The sequence below is a fragment of the Copidosoma floridanum genome, unplaced genomic scaffold (assembly GCF_036245765.1).
Source record: "Copidosoma floridanum isolate Cflo_tuat_1 unplaced genomic scaffold, Cflo_Japanese_pri ptg000007l, whole genome shotgun sequence".
NCBI lineage: Eukaryota > Metazoa > Arthropoda > Insecta > Hymenoptera > Encyrtidae > Copidosoma > Copidosoma floridanum.
The window spans coordinates 6,224,334-6,243,352 of record NW_028321884.1 but is presented as its reverse complement, the minus strand read 5'-3'; the positions used below and the strand labels follow the sequence as shown (position 1 = coordinate 6,243,352).

The window sequence follows — 19,019 nt, the reverse complement described above, 5'->3', positions numbered from 1 at the left end:
GGATTAATAAGAACCTGCCTCCACGCGAGTAAAAATTTTTGACATGTAGCGCAGGACCTCATTCGTATTCGTGGTACAGAATATCATTCCGACAGATCATCTCGGCCACACAGGTGCAGGTATATTAATTTGATCGACATAACATTATTTCTTTGAATGAGCGCGAACGAGTGTCTGTGAGGAATGTGTTCAAGTACACGTTTAAAGCGCGTAGATTAAATTTCTCTTTTTAATATGCAAATATGTTGCGGTTGTGTTGATTACACCAGTTCTACTGAATTGGAGACTTCTGAACGAGAAAAACCAATGTAGAAAAAACTTGTCTTTCACAAATTTAATATGCACTTCGGTTCACAGCGATGTATTATACACGTATGGTTCGCGCAGTCAACGACCAGCACAAATGAGACTTGCAAAAAAGAAAAAGAGAGAGAGAGAGAGAGACAGAGAAGTTTTATTTGTAAACACTGCGCTTCAATGATTGCCGTTGTAACATTATGTGTATGTACCTATAGAGAGAGGAAAGAAGCCATTCAGCGATTAATGCCACGCGTCGACGTGCGTCGTGTACATAAATATATGTAAGCGCTGCATCCGTCAATTTTTTTTTTCTGATTTTTTAACTTTTTTTTTTTCTTTTCTTTTCTTTTTGTATTTTTATTAGCCAACTGGTTCGTTCCGTTCAGTGGCGGCCGACACTTACGTAAGCTCCGGGGGGTAATTGATGCACGTGGAAGGAAAAAAAAGTCATGTTTTTTTTCTTTTTTTCTTTTTCGTGTCGCTCAAAAGTGTGCCACACGAAGTTGTTGTTAAAACGCGCTTATCGACAAGTGCATTGTTTTCTCTTTTCCGGCGATTCGTACGTACACGTACAGTCATATATATATAGGTGGTTGGATCGTATCGCGCGAATTGGATTCCAGGAGCGTGTGAATAGGCCCGATAAGTTTTTACGTAATTGTGAACGGACGCGAAAAGTACTAGCACTCGAGAGGTGATAATACAAGTGCACTGAAATTTGTTTTCTCAGGGTCGAGGCAGATTTGTGTGGTGAGTAATATATATATATATGTACTTTCCACGAGATAAGAGGCAGAACAGGACTATCGTGACCTTTGCAGGAAATTCTGTCACGGCGGACTGATTAAAAAGCAACTTTGTATTGTTATTGTGAACGTGACTTCAGATAGCGCTGTATGTAAGTATATATACTTTGGGAATTTTCTTACAATAGTAAAAACAAAAAAAATTTAACAAGCTTATTTAAGCAGGAACCCAGCTTGCGGTAAAAATGTTGTTTCTTACTTTGAGTATATTTAGCAAATTTGCTGGATCGAGGTCCAAACGAATATCTTACAAATTCGATTCAGAAGATGAAAAATCACCAAAGATCGTTAATTTTTTAAATAAATAACTGTTCAACTTTCCGTTGCAACATTTGTTCAAAATTTCACCAAATGATAAAATGACATTAAACCTAGTGTCTCCGTGTTTGCGTTGAGTAATGTTTTGATTGGCTAACATCGAGTCACGTGACCCAAAGTAGTCGAGTATTTTGAAAGTGAAAGTTAAATGACAAAAAATACAAAAAAGTTCAAAATTGTTCAATAAAAAGTTTTACACCACTAATTTGAATTAAAAAAACACCATGAATCATGGTAAAGTAAAATTTGTTTGCTTTTTTATGAACCAACAGTAGAAACTCGTATATCTGTTGGAAAATGCTTGGCTGTACGTTTTTCGTGCGTGCCCATAGGAAGAGAAGAAAAAAAGAAAAAATAAAAAAAAGAAGCGACAACGACACACGAGAGAAGCTTGTGTCGGAAGGCGAACGAACGTTGCATCGAACGATGGCCCGAAAGTGTCGGATGATTATTAGGGTTGGGGCCGTGTGACATTCTGGTGCCGATAAGCTATAGTCGTCTTTGCGTAATCTACGATTTGAAAAGCTGCTGCTACGTCTGCCTATTGGACTCTGTGAAGGATTATTTTATCGTAGACCGTTTTATCATTTTCTTTTTTACGTTATAATTTGTAATTTTGAATCGATGTATCTCGTCCGGAGATGTCGTATTCGCTCCCATTACTCAAAATAGTGACGAGTTCGCCCTCGGGTCATTAGGTGCGTGGTTACAAATAAATCTCGGAATAAATTATCGTCCGTGTAATATATAGAAAGTGAAGTATGGATTTATGGAAATCAAAACATTGAATCGCGGTGAATGAGTGCTGTTCGAAACGACGCTTAGACGACACAAAATCATCATGGGTGAAATACTTTGTATCCCCCACATGCATAATTTCAAGAAAAATTATTACTAAGTTGACCTCCAAGAAGAATCCAATTGTGTTACACTTTTTGTTTACAAGTTTGAATTGGACAATTTCTGAATATTCTGAAATAGTTGAGACCTTAACGAAAACTTGATTTCAACCCACGTTAAACTTGAAAAAAAAAAAAAAAATTATTATAAATTTCAAGGAGGATATCAACATGATTTGTTACTTTCAAAGTGACTTGACTGATTGTTTCAATGATATCGTAGGCGTTGATTATTGCAGATGCACACGACTCGTGGTGTTGGACAAATTACACAAAAGTTACTGAAGAAAAAGAAAAAAAAAGCGCCATTCAAATTCCACGAAGCAAAGAACACACGTATACTGTCCTCGGCAACAAACGAAACTTCAGATTTTATATCACCAGTGGGGACAGCATCGATAGGAGTACACATGTATACATACGCGCCTTAACGCCGTCTAGACCGGATAGTGAATCGCATTCGTCAAAGTGAATCGGTCATTAAGCTGGCGACCCCACCCCCTCCTTTTTTTGGGGGGGGGGGTATTTCGCGAAAACTGCGCCTGCACAATAGATACAGCCCTCGCGGGGAAAAGAGAGTATACATTGTACATCAGAAACGATGAATAGAATAAGAGAGGAGCCAAAAGAAGGGTGGAAAAGATATACATGTGAGAGGGGAAAGGAATTACAGGGCGCACCGAGAGATTTGCGCCTCGAGGCTGCGGCACTCTTTCGTATGTACGTGTATGTAGGTGTGTATATATATATACAATGTGTACATGCAGCGGCGTTAATGACGGGCGAGCGGGAGGAAAGAGCAGCGCCAACGAAAGCCGCTTGCAACTCAATTAAGCTCGACTCTCTTTGCTCCAGAGCACTCGAGGTCTCCCCTTTTCCTTATTCTTTTTATAGCTCATGCGCTTCCCCCACGAGAGGTATATGGTATACTTGCTAAACACGCGCGCGTAATTGATCGAGCGTGGCTTTTTTGAATATACGTGGATTGTGCTCGAGTGCTCCTCTATGGATTTTTTTTTTTTTTCTTCTTCCTAATTCAATCGACCGATTTGAAGACAGCGAAGGATATAATATGTGTTGTCGATAATCCAAAATAATAATCGCTCGGACGCAACCGATTGGTGTCTTTTACCACATAGATAAGAATAAAGTATAGGTATACCAGATCAATCATTTTTCGTTTTTATTTAATTAATTCAGTCGTGTGCATCCATATGCGGTTCATATCTCCGAATGAATAAGCAAATAATCTCCGAGTCAATTTTGGGATTTACAGTACATATATGCAGGCTGCATTAAAATGCGTCACAGCAGTAAGTCACGAGCTGGTAATTAACGCGGATTCGGTACGGTTTGCTTGAAAAAATAAAAAACCGAACTGATGATTGTACGCGAGTCATTTCATTTTTTTCTCAATTTATTACTTAACAGCAGGTATCATGGAAATGACCATGATGTACTTGAGTTGTCAGTGCGATATTTTCACAACAAAAATATGTATTCAATGCAATTTACCGCCAATTTCACACTTATCTACAAGTTAAAGCTGATGTCCAACTAGATCAAACGGCATAAAAAACGAAATTCGTTTCCATCGATCAATCTCCCTTTTGGTATCCCCGTCTCGATCTCTGCTGGAAATCGTTATCGGGTTGAGAAACACCTGTTGCACGTAATGGGAGAAAAAAGGATTTACACAAATAAATTAACGCCAAAAGAGGCAACGAACAATCAATCGTCCGGGTATAGCTTATGGGTCGAGAATGACCGATCGACAAAAAGCTGCGCGGCGTCGTGAATTTTCTCACCTGCGAACACACGCGCGCGCTGTCTCGCATTCTTTTTTTTTTTTGTTCCACAAACACTCGCTACGCGTCAAAAACTGGTTATGCTAACTCTCGACAGAGTAAACGCGGGCGCGAGAAAAACGCAAGCGTCCCGCACTCGAAGCCAGATATGAATCATGTCAAGTGTAATTGTAAGATTTTTGGGATAGGGGGGTGTACCCGCATGGCCCTGTTGCGAAAAATCTTTCCAAAGGCCAGTCGGAATCCCCGGAATACGCAATTCACGCGGGGGACACGGTTATCGTGAAAAATTTATCGCCGCACTTGGTACGATTTGCCGCCGAGATAAACGCGTTATTGACTACCGAAGGACGAGCACGTGCGACGCGCTCATGAATACCTTAAGTATATTTCGATGAAAATCTGCACGAGCCGATACTACATGTGGGCGCATTTACATATGCATTACACACGCGACGTGCACTTTGCATCGATGAAGCTATTAAAATCTGGAAGCGCATTAAAACTGCCCCCCCCCCCATTATCGTGCCATTTTTTTTGTTCAATGCATCGAGCATAAGTAATTTCAAACCAAATCAATCAGGTCCTGTATTCACGTCGGTAAACTCGCAACTGCGGAGCATCGAAATATTTCCGCAAAACCCGGGGCAGGAATAAAGGGTCCGGCCAACTGTGCGCTTTGGGCGGCGAAAGAAGCGCAGTAAAAATGATTTCTCGGCGGCATTTCGCGAATAAACGAGCTTTTTATGCGCCCCCCGACAACATTGGCCGTATTCGCGCGGAAAGGCTCGGCATCCCCCCTCCCCTCCCACGAGAGACGAGTCAATACAATGGCCATTATCCTCCCCATCTCGCTCGAGCGTGTAATATATATATACAGCCCCCCCCACCCCCAAGTCAAAAAAGCTATTTAATCCAGCGTGTACCCGACAAATACGCTATGAAAATGATCTCGCCAGTCCATATATATGTGTATACGTAGGAGGGCAGGGGGAGGGTGCCCGTGTTTTTTTTTTTTTTTTGGCAAATATCCAAGCGGTGATTGCAAAGGCCTGTCGTCTCGGCAGAGAAGAAAGTTGTTTGTGTATCTGTGCTCTCCATCTCGGGTGATTTTTCTATCCCCTGCGTTTTTTCTCCTCGTGTCCGTCCAACCAGATGAAGTGGTCGAGCGATCCGTCAATGGGAATGCGCGTGGCGACCCGCTTATCGATCCGAATTTTCGTTTTTCTCCTGTAAACGGGAGTCGATTTGTCGAGAACGCCTTCTTTTAGCGGAAAAAAAAAAAAAACACTTTTTGTTCCACTTCAATCGCAAAGATTTTAATTATATGGAAGAAAAGCATCGCCTGAACCCTCATTAGGAACCCGTCAGCGACATCCTCCCTTGCCGTCGATACGGAGAGAGAAAAAGGCCGGAGGGGATGGAAATTGAAAGGAAAAGTTTTCGGGGCCCTCGAATTCCTTCCACCGATGCGTATCGCTATCTGGTCCCCACCTACCCACCCTCGCTCAATTTCTACCGCAATAATCGATTCTTCGTTTTTTTCTCCCACACTTGGAGTGTCGGTGATACGTCCCTGTCCATCTCCCAGAGCGCGACATATGATATCATCACGAGTGGTTATCTTTCAAGGATTGGTTTATGAATGTCGTGCACATTCGTAACGATATCGATGAAGTTACCAAGTTTATTTACTTGCGCAATGCTTTATCGGGGGAAGCTTTGCGCAAAGTCGAAATTTTCAGTCTCAGTTCCAATAATTATGCCAAAGCGTGGGAAGGTTTGACTCGAGCTTGTGAGCGTAAGCGAACTCTAATTTCCAAGCATTTAAACGCAATATTTGATTTTGAGCCATTGGAAATCGCGTCTTCAAGAGGGTTATTATCTAGCTTGATCGATGAACTCAAACATCACTTAACCATGCTTGAGTAAACCCTGATGATCATGCTATCGTTTGCATGATGGAACGTAAACTGCCGTTAACTATACGCGAAAAATGGGAGGAAAGTCTTCAGTTGGACGAAATCCCGACTTTGAAGAGATTTTTTGATTTTATCGATCGGTCTGTTTTTCGGCTATTGTACTTCAGAACAGACTTTGGGGCAAGATAACAGGCTACAGGGGGTAAAACGGTCATCCGACGCATCGTGTCCAGTCAAAGCAAAGAAAACAAGCAGCAATAATGCTCGCGTGCTTGTCACATCGACAGAGACTCGGGCTCCACTTCCTCCATGCACTTTTTGCGGACAAAATCACGCAGTTTACAAATGTCAACAGTTTAAAGCATTAAGTGTAAATGCAATATATATTGTTTCGAGTCGATGAGGGCAATACACGCATTTTCTTGAAACTCGAGGGCACAACGATTCCCCTCCGACGAACCGAAAAGCGCGTAATCATCGTTTCGAGGAATGTTGGGGGAAAAAAAAAAACAACCTCGCAGCGGGAGATCCAAAGGTGCAATCAAGCGTACATATACACAGGCCCCTTTGGCCCGGCTCCGAGGAGTCGAAATTTGCATGGTTTTCGCGTCTCTTTGCTGCTCATATTCCGACTTTCAGCCACGTACAGGAAGAAATGCACCTTGCGGAGAAAACCGATGTGGATGAAAAAAAAAAAAAAAAAAAAACCACTCGATGCGAAAAACAAGGAGTAAGAGAAAGAGGGACAGCCGGGATGGAAACGTCGGGACCGGCGAAATTTGGCGATTACCGCTCCTCGGGGATCCGAAGGGTATATACGAGTATATAGGTATATACGACGGGCCGTGTTCTTGTCTCTCCTCTCCCGTGGCGTGTGTATTATAAGGGTGTGCTCGTATATATGTATATGTACATGGAAAAGGGAAAAATGCCAAGAAGATAAGTCTCGGTGAATTTAAGTGCCCCCGAGGAGGATTCCGTGCAGGACAAGACTGGGAGAGAGAACACACGGCACGGGAGCAGCCAGCGTGAAAGGAGCCTCTCTCTCTCTGGGCGTGGTCCTTTCTCTCCTCTTTTCCGCTCTGTCCTTTTCGAGCCTGAAAAACTTGATGCTTTCTTGCGTCTGGGGGAATCTCTGTGCAAGAGAGAGAGAGAGAGAGAGAGGGCGAGGGAAGATGAACCTGATAGAGGAGGCGAGAGGCCATTTTTGAAACTATACCCGCGTGACGGCGGTGCAGGCATCTTGTTCGTTTCGTATACATGGGTACCGGAGTGGCCTGCATGGGCGTTGTTTTTTTTTTTCTTTTTTCTTTCTCGGAGGAGAATCCCCCGAAGATTTGAGATGCAATACGAGCGGCTCTGGTGCACAGAAAATGCGGCCGTGGCTTCCTATAGCACGCTCATAATTTTCGTCGCTGTTATTGGTACGAGAATTTTTTTTTCCTCTCTTTTCTTTTCACAGTCACGAGTTTTATTTCATGCCGAAACAAATTGCTACTAGCCTTGGATTTTTGGGGACGAGGAATTTCGTCTTTCGTGTGTTTTTTTTAAGAATAAAATTTTTAAAAAAATGACACGTCCAACTGTATCGTTGCAAGGCCAAATTGCTATTGGTAATTGTACTTGAATTAAGGTACCTCTAGGAAACAACAGCGACCAACAGCAAAGGGAAAAAGCCAAATGGATCAAATGATTGTCTATTGCACAATAATTATTCGTACCCCAGTCAAACGATCGCAGTAGAATAACCGAATTGCTGGTAATACGCAACTACGAGAAGGCCACTCGAGGCTGAGGTACACCCATACTCTTGAAACCGAGCGCGCTTGCACAAATGGACGGATGAGTTGTCGTCATCGACACATCCGAATGACTTGTGCGAGCTGATGGTGGTACATTGTGATCGGGTGACGAGCTAATTATACCCCTGGGCCGGTGCCTACACAGAGGGGGAAGAAAGAAATCTGTGTGATCATCTTTCTCAGCTGGACGGCCAAAAATGCCCATTCACGGAAGCTCGCGTGCTCCACTCATACATATAACCTACATGCTGGAAAAATTCGCGCTGGACCAACGCAATCGTCCGGAATAGAAACGATGACGACAACTTCACCCCACCCCTCCTTTTCTAGACCGGAGCTCTCTTTTTATAAATATTCCACTTTCCGGCCTAATGTCTCGCGCGATGGGTACTTTGTATTTTCGGAGCCGGCATTTGTTACGTGAAATTTATCGTTCCACGGTGCGACACTACTTTTTTTTCCCGTACATTATAAGCGCTCGTGTGTGCGTCTGCCGATTTGCTTTGATCATCCAGATCTTCTCGCACAATGGTCTTGGGAGAAACAAAAAAATATGGATACATGTAAACACGCGAAACAAAAAAACGTTAGCGCGGTGGTGAATTATCGGCGGTTTCGAGAGCGTGAGTAACGCGGACTATAAATCGGATTAACGCTGATCCGGCGTATACTGTGTGATAAATGGTATACCAGAGTTTTTTTTTTTTTTTTTTTTTTATATAAATTTTAGAACGGGAAAGGTTTTTTTCCATACTCACGCGCCAAAGTCAACAAAACTATTTCTTACGTCGAAAAACGAGAGAAAAAAAACTCCACTGCCGCGGGGAGAGGAGGAAAAGAGAGAGGGAGCAAGGTGTGCGTTTGGTCCGATTCAGAGCACCCACACCCGCATCAGCGCCGACCTTTTTGAGTATAACCATTGTGCCATACACAGAGGATCATCGCACACCTGGCCCCTCCGCTGACACCAACTCCTCCTCCTTCCCCCAACTGCAATGCGTTACGTATACACGTATACTACCTGACCTCGGGGCCCAAGGTGGTTGTTGTTGTATAGCGAGCAAAACTTTGGCAAAAACAAATCGAGAGCGGGTGAGCAGCTGCCATCGCATTTACCTTTTCCCGCGTACTTTTCCACCTTTCGGGGGTATATGCGGGCCGATGCTGTGTAGCAGGGCGCACCTGTTGGTCGTCGCGGAGAGCAGCTGAGTCGCGTGCTCCTGACGTTGCGCACACGTCGCGTAATGACAGGGCCCAGGGACACACACACACACACACACACAGACGCGTAATTTTCGAGTTCGAGTCAAAGAGGGGGAGGAGGAGGAGGAACAAAAGGGGGACCACACAATGCGCAGATTTCGTGCGAGGACTCTCCTTCCGCCGAGGGTCGCTTTTCCGACGTGAGTAATCGATTCTTCGGACCGAGTTTTTTCGGGGACTCTCGACTCTATGGGGCAATTACGCGCGTTTCGCCGTCCCCCTTTTCCAATGGGACACGGCAGTGTAATTATGCGCGTCCGAACTTGCACCACAGAGCTGCTTAATGCGCCCTGCGTTACTCTCTTGTTTATGGCATCAGCTGCCGGACGAGCGATCATCGAAAAAGTTGGGAGGCTTTGGGGAACTTGCTGTGTTTTTTTGGGGAGGGGAAGAATATGAAGCTGAATGAAAGGAAAAAATAATATGTTGACACGAGAGTTTTTTTTTTTTTTTTTTTTTTTTTTTACGATACCGGGGAGATGATGACGCGAGCGATAGGACGCAAACGAGGAGATGAGCAGGTAAGTGGCAAAATTGCGGACGGGACACGGGCGTCGGATGACTCCAACGATCGCCAAAGTATCGGCTCGTAAATCACCCTGTACATGCGGCGTAAAAGTGCAACACTGGCGCTGTAAAGCTCGTTTCCTCCTCCCCCTTTTTCCCTTCTTAACTGCGATTGTCGTCCGAATGTGTATATATACATATATATAAATCTCAAATGCGAACTTTCTGCCGTTTGTCCGCCTCGGGACGGGACGTTGCGTGTTTTTCTTGGCCGTGCTGCCGCGCCAAACATCTGTTCCTTGGGATGCAAATGGATTCCTTCCTTTTCTGTTTTCCTGCCTTTCCGAGATTCGGACGGACACAGGGGGGAGCTTTCCCGGGATTTCGGGGAGGGAAATTTTCTTTCGGGCCATCGCAACTGTTGTCCTTTTATCCTTCAAAACCGAGCACCCACACGTTACTTTCAAACAACGTCGATTGACTCCAAATTAGTGCCAATGGTCAATAGAGGGATATGATATAAAAAAACTATACATTAATATTTATTTTTAATTCTATCAAAGTATCGCGTGTCAAACTATGTCTGCAGGTGCACTCGTTTTAAACTCGTTGTTCGAGCAAACACCCGAGGCCCAGAGTTGGCACGTTTTCCAGCGTCGGCAGGTAAAAATTCGAGCCCACCTATACACGGATGCCTCGAGAGGAGACGAGCCGTCAACGTATTGCAAGCGGAGTCTCGGCTGACGTTGTTCCGAGAAGAAGACGAGAGATAAGGCATAAGTCTCTTATCTCCCCCTCCCTCCTTTTTTCCCGCCCTCGCGGCTTCTTTCGGGCCATTTTCGTCTCGAGAGTGACTCTCGAGGATTTATACGGCGTGCCGTGCTAACGGCGCCTCGACCAACGCCCCGATGGTGTCCACTGCAAAGGGGTTTACACGAGAGGGGAGGGAGGGACGCCGAAACCGACCAGGTTGCTTTTTTTTTGCTTCGTCTCCTGCTCTGGGGGTCCACTCACCGCGACAGAGGATTCCGGCTCTCTAATTGCCGGGACATTTGTTTCTTGATTGGGCCACCGATGATCGACGTGCAGAATACATTTTTGCGCGCGAAATGTTCGAGAGATTGATGAATAGTACCTTGGGCAGGTACATGATTATCGAGTCGTTTTAGGATCTTCTAGTTGAGGCACCGGCGAATATGATTCTTTTAACCAGCCAGAAGCCGAAGTGGAAAAAAAAGAGGCCTCGGGCTGTAATTTTCGGTTGTTGCGGGAGGGAAGAAAGGAATTATAAAGGCAAAGAACTTTTGGATGAGAAAAAAAAGGATCGATGAAAGTCGTGGGAGGGACCCCCCGGGGGTGCTGGATATGCCCTTGATTGGGGGAATCGGAAACTTTCCAGACAATGGACGCCCGTGATAAAGCTTGACGGAATTATAACGAGGACTGAACTTTTTTTTTTTCCTTACAAGGAGTTTTACAAGTGACCTGAAAATCAAAGCTCTACCGTGATGGTATAAGGGATAGGTGTGGTGATTTAGTTGGGATAAAAGTATACACGAGGTGCAGAAATGAATCGAGTACGAAGTAAAACGCGACCCAATTAGTCCAGATCGGTGCACATACGTACACATAATTACGCGGAGGAGGAGGAGATATGGTGTGTATAGTTGGGCTGCTCACCTGATGACTTTTCGCCTGTTGTTGGGGTGGATGCGCAGCGCCATGTCCGGATCGACTTGCATCAATTTTTTGTGCAGCTCCTCGTTACTCGAGCCGTCGATTCGTCGAACTTTGATCGGCGATTCGTCGAGTCCGCTGTCCTCGTCGTCACCGCCTGCTCGTTTTGGATTGTCGACGAGCGTCTGCCAGATCAACGACTCGATGTAGTAGTTGGTGCCACCCACAATGATCGGCGTCTTTTTACTTTTTATCATACTGTCCATCTGTATGTGTCAAGGATAATAACAGGCCATTGACCTCCCATTGACCCCGTAATAAGCATTTTCGAAATACGTCCTTTGTGATTCTTTGTAAATAAATGCGCCCGCACATTATATGTATATAATATACCCTCTTACAGTAAAATTAAAAAATAATGATATAATGATGAATAACAACTGGCCCCATTAATCGTCACAGATGGACGTCAATGAAAGTAAAAAGGATACGATCGAGAGGGCTTTGTTCCTAAAGTCGACCACCGTGTACTCTTTGAGGGGGTCGTTTATGTCGATCATGTGGTGCACCGCTTGGGCCTGCTCCTCCTTCGTCACCTTCGCCGTCACGATATCCAAGCCCTTGTACACCTGCAAATACAAATTATTTTGAATGTACACGAACACTTTATTTCCACCCAGCACCGTAAGGGGGAACACATAAGTGCTGCAATTTTTAGTGATTGATTTGTCTCCCTGTGAGGATTTTCAAAGTGAAATCGTACAAACTGTTGTGGGAATACGCCGCCAAGTGCCCCAAATACTTTATTCTTGGTACAAGATATCGAAAAAGGAAGAAATACAATCGAGGAACCGAATCGAGGCGTATATCAGAGGTTCGTGCGCCTTCCAAAGAAAAAAAATTTGTTTTAAACAGGAAAAAAAAAAAAAAAAAAAAAAGACGAAAAGGAGAGAGATCAGGGAAATCTCAAATGCCATCTCTCAACGATATACAGCTCGAGCGCTTAGCCCTTCGGCTCCTCCTCTCTCTCGCACACACCGGCCAACGTAATATTATAAACGGCATTCCTCGGCCGGTCGTCGTCATCTCGGCAGGTGACTTGACGTCCTCTTCTCCTTCTCCCCTCCCCATCCCCATACATATACATGCATATATGTGAGCGCCCACCGCGATCCTCGCAGGTGGCTCTTGGTTTATAGGTATACTCTTTAATTCGCCGCAGTATCTTACTCGCGACAGTTCCGCGCACTCCTTGATTATCAGGAAAAAAGAAAAAATTTAACCAGCTCTGAAGCTCCTTGGGAAGGAAAATAAGCTTTGTTTCACACCAATTTCGTTGTACGTAGGGTCAAACGCGCTTTTACCTTCCCGTCCAGTTTTGATGATTATTATTATTTACTGTTCGCACGAAGCGAGGGAGGCACACGTGGACGTGTACACGTGAGAAAAATGTGGATCAGCCGTATACGTATACGAAACATACGAGCTCTTGGTTGATGTATATCTGATGTGAAAAAAGGACAAGACAAAAAAAATGACTAGAAGGTGCTAAAAACTTGGCGTTTGGAAAAAAAGAAAAGCACAACAGCCAGAAAAATGCTCGATAAGGCCAAACAGCGGACAGAAACCGAGCTCCCGACCACAATACGATGTTAGAGCTGTAAGAAAGAGAAAGCCGTACATGCGAAAATCCGTTGCGTTCCAGCATACAGTGGTCGCGGCGCAGACTCTGTTGTCTAATGTATGCATGTATATATATATATATATATATATATATATATATATATATATATATATATATATATATAGTGGGTATGCATATAGGTATACAGGCTCGTGAAAACAGGTTTTAAAGTCGAGATATAACCAGAGAGAGGGAGAGAAAGAAAAGAGATAAAGAGGAGGAAATGACGTAGACGCGACTAGGGTTATTGGTGAGCCGAGGAGGAAGGAGAGGAGGCGAGAGAAGCTTGAATGGCCAACATCAGCAGCAGCAGACCCCTATGTATATATGCAATGGCGTTCCGCTCCATTCACCGTGGAAATACACCTACTATACTTCGCAGAGAGAGAGAAGCCCACTTTTCTACCCCACCCCCCCTTGTGTTTCCACACTGCATAATATAATGTATATCTGCTGCCTTAGTGCCCCTATATATATATATACGTATGCGTATATAGCTACACCTATCTTTCCCAGAGCAGCCTCCGCATGCAGAGATCGGCCGGAAGTAGGTACAGCTAAATAAATCCCGGCAGCTAATCGCCGGCCGATCTCTCTGTTTCCCCCCGATTTGGCAACGAGGATCATGGGTATCGGAGTACCGACTATACACACACGTACGTACTTCATTAAAACCTGACCGCATTTATATATTTATAATCAAAGTTGTATGCCGATTTTGTTTCATCTGGGAGAAGCTGAGCCGGTCTTGGAGATTAAATTCGAGGGAAACAAGTCGCTTCGTACTTTTTGATCGGCCGAGCAGTGCTACTTTCATTACCAAGATATTTAAGTGGGATTTTCTGAGAAAAAAAGGAGCCGATCTACCGATTAGGGATGATTTAAACCCCAAATTTGGAAAATCGGTAATTACGATCGCCCACTGATGAATAGTTTTGAAGATCGATATAATAATGATATCTAATTAAATATTTCTTCGAGGCTGCATTGAGGACGCGTAATAATGCGGTACGAGCTTTGTATATGTATATATGCTACATGGGCGTGGGTCAGCAGTTGAAAGAGAAAAAACTAGTAGAAAACGTCAAGAGATGTACGAAAAATCCTTTCCACACACGAGGCGCATAATATACACGGTTCTCCGTTCGTTTGGTCCATCACTCGAGAGGAGATGGCTAATCGGCCGTGAGCTCGCTCCTTTCCTCCCGTAACATATCCACCATAGTTTGTCTCTTTGATCCGAATCACCAAGTCCTGGATGTAATGCACTTTGATGGCAAAACCACACCCGATGGGGTTCAAGATCAGCGAGCTCGAGACGTTTGACCAAACATGGGCTTCCAGCTTTTTACATAACAGAGGAGTTAAAAAAAAAGAGGGAGAGCTTGCAAAAAGAGACCCATTCAGTGGTCGGCGTGACTGTATATCACGCGCATCAGTCAACAACCTTTGCTCTCACGAATTTACGCGCGTCGAGCGCGGGGAACGGCAAAAATAGTGAGAAATTTTGAGGGTGGGGGGGAGGCAACGTCCTTGAGAAGCAAAAAAAAAAAGAAACAGACAGACAGACGCTCAAGATCATTGGCAGCAGCGCAAAAGTATTAAACGCCCGGAGGGGCATTAGCATACGCGTACTCTCGTGGGTCGGCACGCCGAACGAAAGTGGAAGTGCAGATAGTAGGAGGAGGAAGGGAGATTCTCTCGGCGTCCTTGGCATTGAAGCGCGGAGCAGAAGCGCGGGCTACGTGGCTATGTAAATCGCGGATCGCGCCGAGTGTTGTTTTGTCGATGACGCTTCTTCTTTTCCGCGTTTCGCGCGAGACGGCGCGCCCCAGGGCCCGTATCTCTCGTAGATCGGCGGGAGAAAAACGAGAGAAAAAGACGGACAGACATGGATTTTTTTGCCATCTCACGATGAAAATTTATGTGTCGGCAACTTCCACCCCTCCCTTCTCGAAGACAGGTGTTTGGGGTGTATTGTAACGTAACTGGTGTTGAAAAATTTAAGGAATCGATTTTCGGCACAAATACCGCAGTATGATACGAATCTGTTTCTAATGGGAGCTGCAACAATTTTTGCTTCGAATTTCGGTGCCACTTACCGATTTAGCGTCCGTTCCGTTGACAACGAGTCAAAATCTATTCGAAAGTCGGCAGGAATGTTGTGAAGGAGAAGAGGAAGGAATTTGCGAGACGTTGATGTGTATTTATTGGCACACAAGTGGCTTATTTTCGCAAGGAAATCATAATAATAATAATAATTTATCGGCAAGATTTTGGCGTATGTAGTATACATGTTTCAAGTTATTTCGTATACATACATTCATTATTTATCCATTAGTTATTCAGCTGTAAAACTGGTTGGTCTGCCTATATTTTACGTCTGTACCCGTACACTCTCGACTCGGTGGGTCGTCGTCCCATCACTTTCGGCTACGTTTTCGAGCCATCAGTCGGAAATTTCACCACATTCGCTGATCAACTATCAACACGAGGCCTCTTGGTATATAGCCATTGGATTCCCGTGCGCTTCGACTCTCACGTATGGTATGTATATTTTCACTCTGAATGCTTTTTAGATTTTTTCGAGAACCGTGCGAGCGCGTTAATGCACGAGCATCCCCCAACAGGTGGAAAAAAAAAAAAAAAAGATTAGAGCTGTAATAAAAAAAAAAGAAACTTTCGAGCCGCGAGGATATATTCTCTCTCCTTGGGCGCTGTGTAAATTTGCAAAGCGCAAGCAAAGTTGCTGCTCCAAAAGGGAGCATATATGGGTACTCACGTGCGCTCGGAGGAAGAAATAAAAAAAAAAAAAAAAAAGAGAGAGAGAAGAAGCAGCTGGCGGCCGTTCGCCCTGGGGAATTCCTTCTAATTGCCCGCGCGGCCCGAGACGATAAGTGGACCGACTCTTGGGGGATCACGCGCCCGAGCGCTAAATGGCCGATGGTGAAAACGGGTCGGCCGAGCTGGTGGTTGTTGGCTCGGACCGCACTCTAGTTTGTTTTTTTTCCCTAAACACTAAAATCACAATTTTACGACGATCGGGCCCCGCAGGTGGGAAGAAAAATCGTTTGAAAGAGAAATCGGTGAAAAATCGCCCCCAAAGTGCATATGTATGTAAGGCGGAAAGGAAATCGGTATAAAGATGTCAAAGTGCAGTCTGACACCCACCGCGTGTATCAGGTGTGAGCGCACACGAGCCGAGCGAGCGTTTTAATTTCCACGAGGGCCATGCGGAGGATCGAATGAGAGAATATAGCACGAGGTGAAAGAAAGTTCAGAGAAGGAAGGGGGTGTACGATCGGTCGTTGCCAGCATTTACCTATAACGATCGCGAAGGATCGGGCTCTCCGCTCGCTCGCTCCTTTTAAAGCTCGTGACCTTGAGCGGCAGCTCTCCTCCGCGTATTACCTGTAACACGTTGTACCACCGTGCACGTGTATATTTATGTGCGGTACCTATATACTCCCTTGTACCGCGCCGTGTAAGCGTGGATACGTGCATGTATGTATGTACATATATACACGGGGGAAGTCGGGCGTGCAATTAGACACGCTAGAGGAGCTTTCAAGAGGGGAGAGGGAGATCGGGGGAGACTTTGACGAATAGCTGTGGCGTGCGGTGCAGTTTTAACGGGATTCCGTATACCTATGCACACACGGAGAGTGCGGGAGTCCCCTCCTCCATCTTCGGCTGTTATGCGTGTATTTATGTATCGCGTGGTTATAAATAGATGTGCCGTTTGCATTTCAAATTGGATGGTTTCATTGTTTTTAATCGGAGCAGGTGCGCAAGTTTATGTACATGTATATTTATATACGTGGGGTTGAAAAGGAAAGAGGAGAACAACCTCCCGTGTCGGGTTGCACGCGTGGGTTTTAATTGCAAAAGTATCAAGAGCTCGCGAATCGAAAAATTAATTGGTTTCTCTCGCATTTCTCGAATCGGTGTTTAACGACCCGGTACCCTTACATGTACCCGATTGTAAGTAGCGCTGTACGAGCGAGTCCGTGGCTATTGGGGGAAAAAAAAAAAGTTATCGTCGATATAGAGTAAATTTTCTTAACCATAACGAGCCGGAAAATCGATGGAAAAACGAAGAAAATTCAAAGTGCTAGATTATTGTGGCCCTCGACGACGCGGCCGAGACCTTGACCCTGAAGTCCACCGCATGACTTTCTAACTTAAAATCTTTGTAGGGTATAAGGTAAGATTAAAACTGACACCGATTCAACGTAACAAGATATAGTTTTCTTGAAAACACACACACACACGCGCCCCCATCCCAAAGCAGTACCTCTTTTGGATGCGCATTAAATAGTTGTGTTAACGCGCATGTATGTATCTACTTTGGTGCATCAATCTCACTTTCTTCAAAGACACGGAGTGCCGGTGACACACGGCCACCAGGTAATAAAAAGGGGAGGTCCCCTCGGCGCACATTATGACGAGCCTTCGAGGGGATATCGCTCGGGTGCAGATGATAATGCAAGGAGAGATAAAACCGAGGAGGTCCCTTTCGCGAGAGTGTGTTTGCGCGCACGAGTGCGTCATCGCGTCAAGGGAGGGGTGGAATTATAGCTGGGAATCCAAATGAATCATCTCTCCGCAGTGCTCCTCCTCCCGTTGGCCATTAAAATTGGCCCTTTCGCCCTTTTTTCATACTTTCTGTCTTCTATTTATCCGTGAACTGTAAACGGTGAGTCCGTTGTTGTTTATGGTAAGGAAAGAAAAAAGACAACGAGAAACAGGTTGAAGTTACGGCACGACGGTTGAATCGCACGCGGTGTGTATATAATATACGTTTATTATTCATACTCGGTCCTCTCAGCTGTGACATTTTTTTTCCTCATTGACGCGTTTTTGCGAAACTTACATTCGACCGATCGACACTACAGCTCATTGCTCGTGCGATTCGCGTGTGTGATTTTTTTCTTTACCCCAATAAAACAGCATCAAGCACGGTTCGCACGCTCGCCAGGGTGCATGAATAAAACATAACGTCCATCGAAGAAAAAGCCAAATTAACTGTAATCCTTATCGCGGAGGAGGCAAACACAAATATTCCATCGACTATATACACATATAATGTCCCGGTCGAGGAAGCATACTATACATGTGTATCTAAAATATTTATATTCCTCCGGTATTACATCTTTCACTCCCGTATCTGATCGGACGATGCTAGCGAAGCGGCGAACAACACAAATTCGGCAGATAATCTCCGCGCGGCTGTAGGGTATGTACGTATATATCGGGGAAAAATTTTTACTCGCGCGACAGATTGCCCGCCGTGTGTAACGCAAGGGATAAGCATCTCGGGGAGAAAAGCGCCGACTATACGAGAGTATAGATAAAAGGGGAACGGAGCTTGGAAACTCTTTTCCGTATATACCTCGAACGAGGGACGGTCAAAGAGTATAGATGAGCTTGCACGTGCACCACGAGCTGTATATATGTACAAGTGTGTGTATATAGTTCGCGTTTGGCAGGGCTGGAGTAATTAAACAACGCGGGGGAGGGAGGAAAAAAAAAAAAAATTCGGGTAGACGGAGGGAAACACGCGGCTGCTATTGGTGGTGGTCCTGGAAGTCGGCCAGAGGAGCGCACGTGACGAGAGGCGCGAGCCAACGAGTTCAATTTTGAAATCTCCGCCTGTACGTGGGTGTATACGTGTATACATGTATTGGGGAGTGGACACGTGTGCTTGCAAGCTCGAGCTTTTTTGTTTTGCCGACCGAGCGACTCTGCAGACTATTTTTTGTAAATTTTACGCGAGCCCGGGGGCTTTGAATGAGATTTGATGGGAAGGAGGATGGCACGGCTGAGATGTAGCTATAATACTCGAGTGAATCGGATATTTTTTGTATAGAATCAGTTTCAAAAATTGTCAATTGCAGCAAAAACATGGCTCTTGTTATTACGACGGATGGAATTTTTTTTTGTGAAAAATGTGGAGCACAAGAAGATGGTAGCATGTGACAATTTCGATTTCAGATGCATCAGCAGAATTTATAAACAATAGTCGAGTTT

General features: G+C 44.8%; 1 protein-coding gene across 2 annotated transcripts in view; it reads right to left on the bottom strand.

The window, feature by feature from the left end:
* LOC106645602 (tRNA dimethylallyltransferase) overlaps positions 1-19,019 on the bottom strand; it is a 69,100-nt gene that overhangs the window by 40,525 nt on the left and 9,556 nt on the right. For both annotated transcript variants that reach the window (XM_089588589.1, XM_089588590.1), the window contains exons 2-3: positions 11,794-11,931; positions 11,306-11,568 (exon numbers count right to left, since the gene is read on the bottom strand). In XM_089588589.1, the coding sequence (XP_089444715.1) occupies positions 11,306-11,568; positions 11,794-11,931 (401 nt within the window). The remainder of the gene's footprint in view (positions 1-11,305; positions 11,569-11,793; positions 11,932-19,019) is intronic.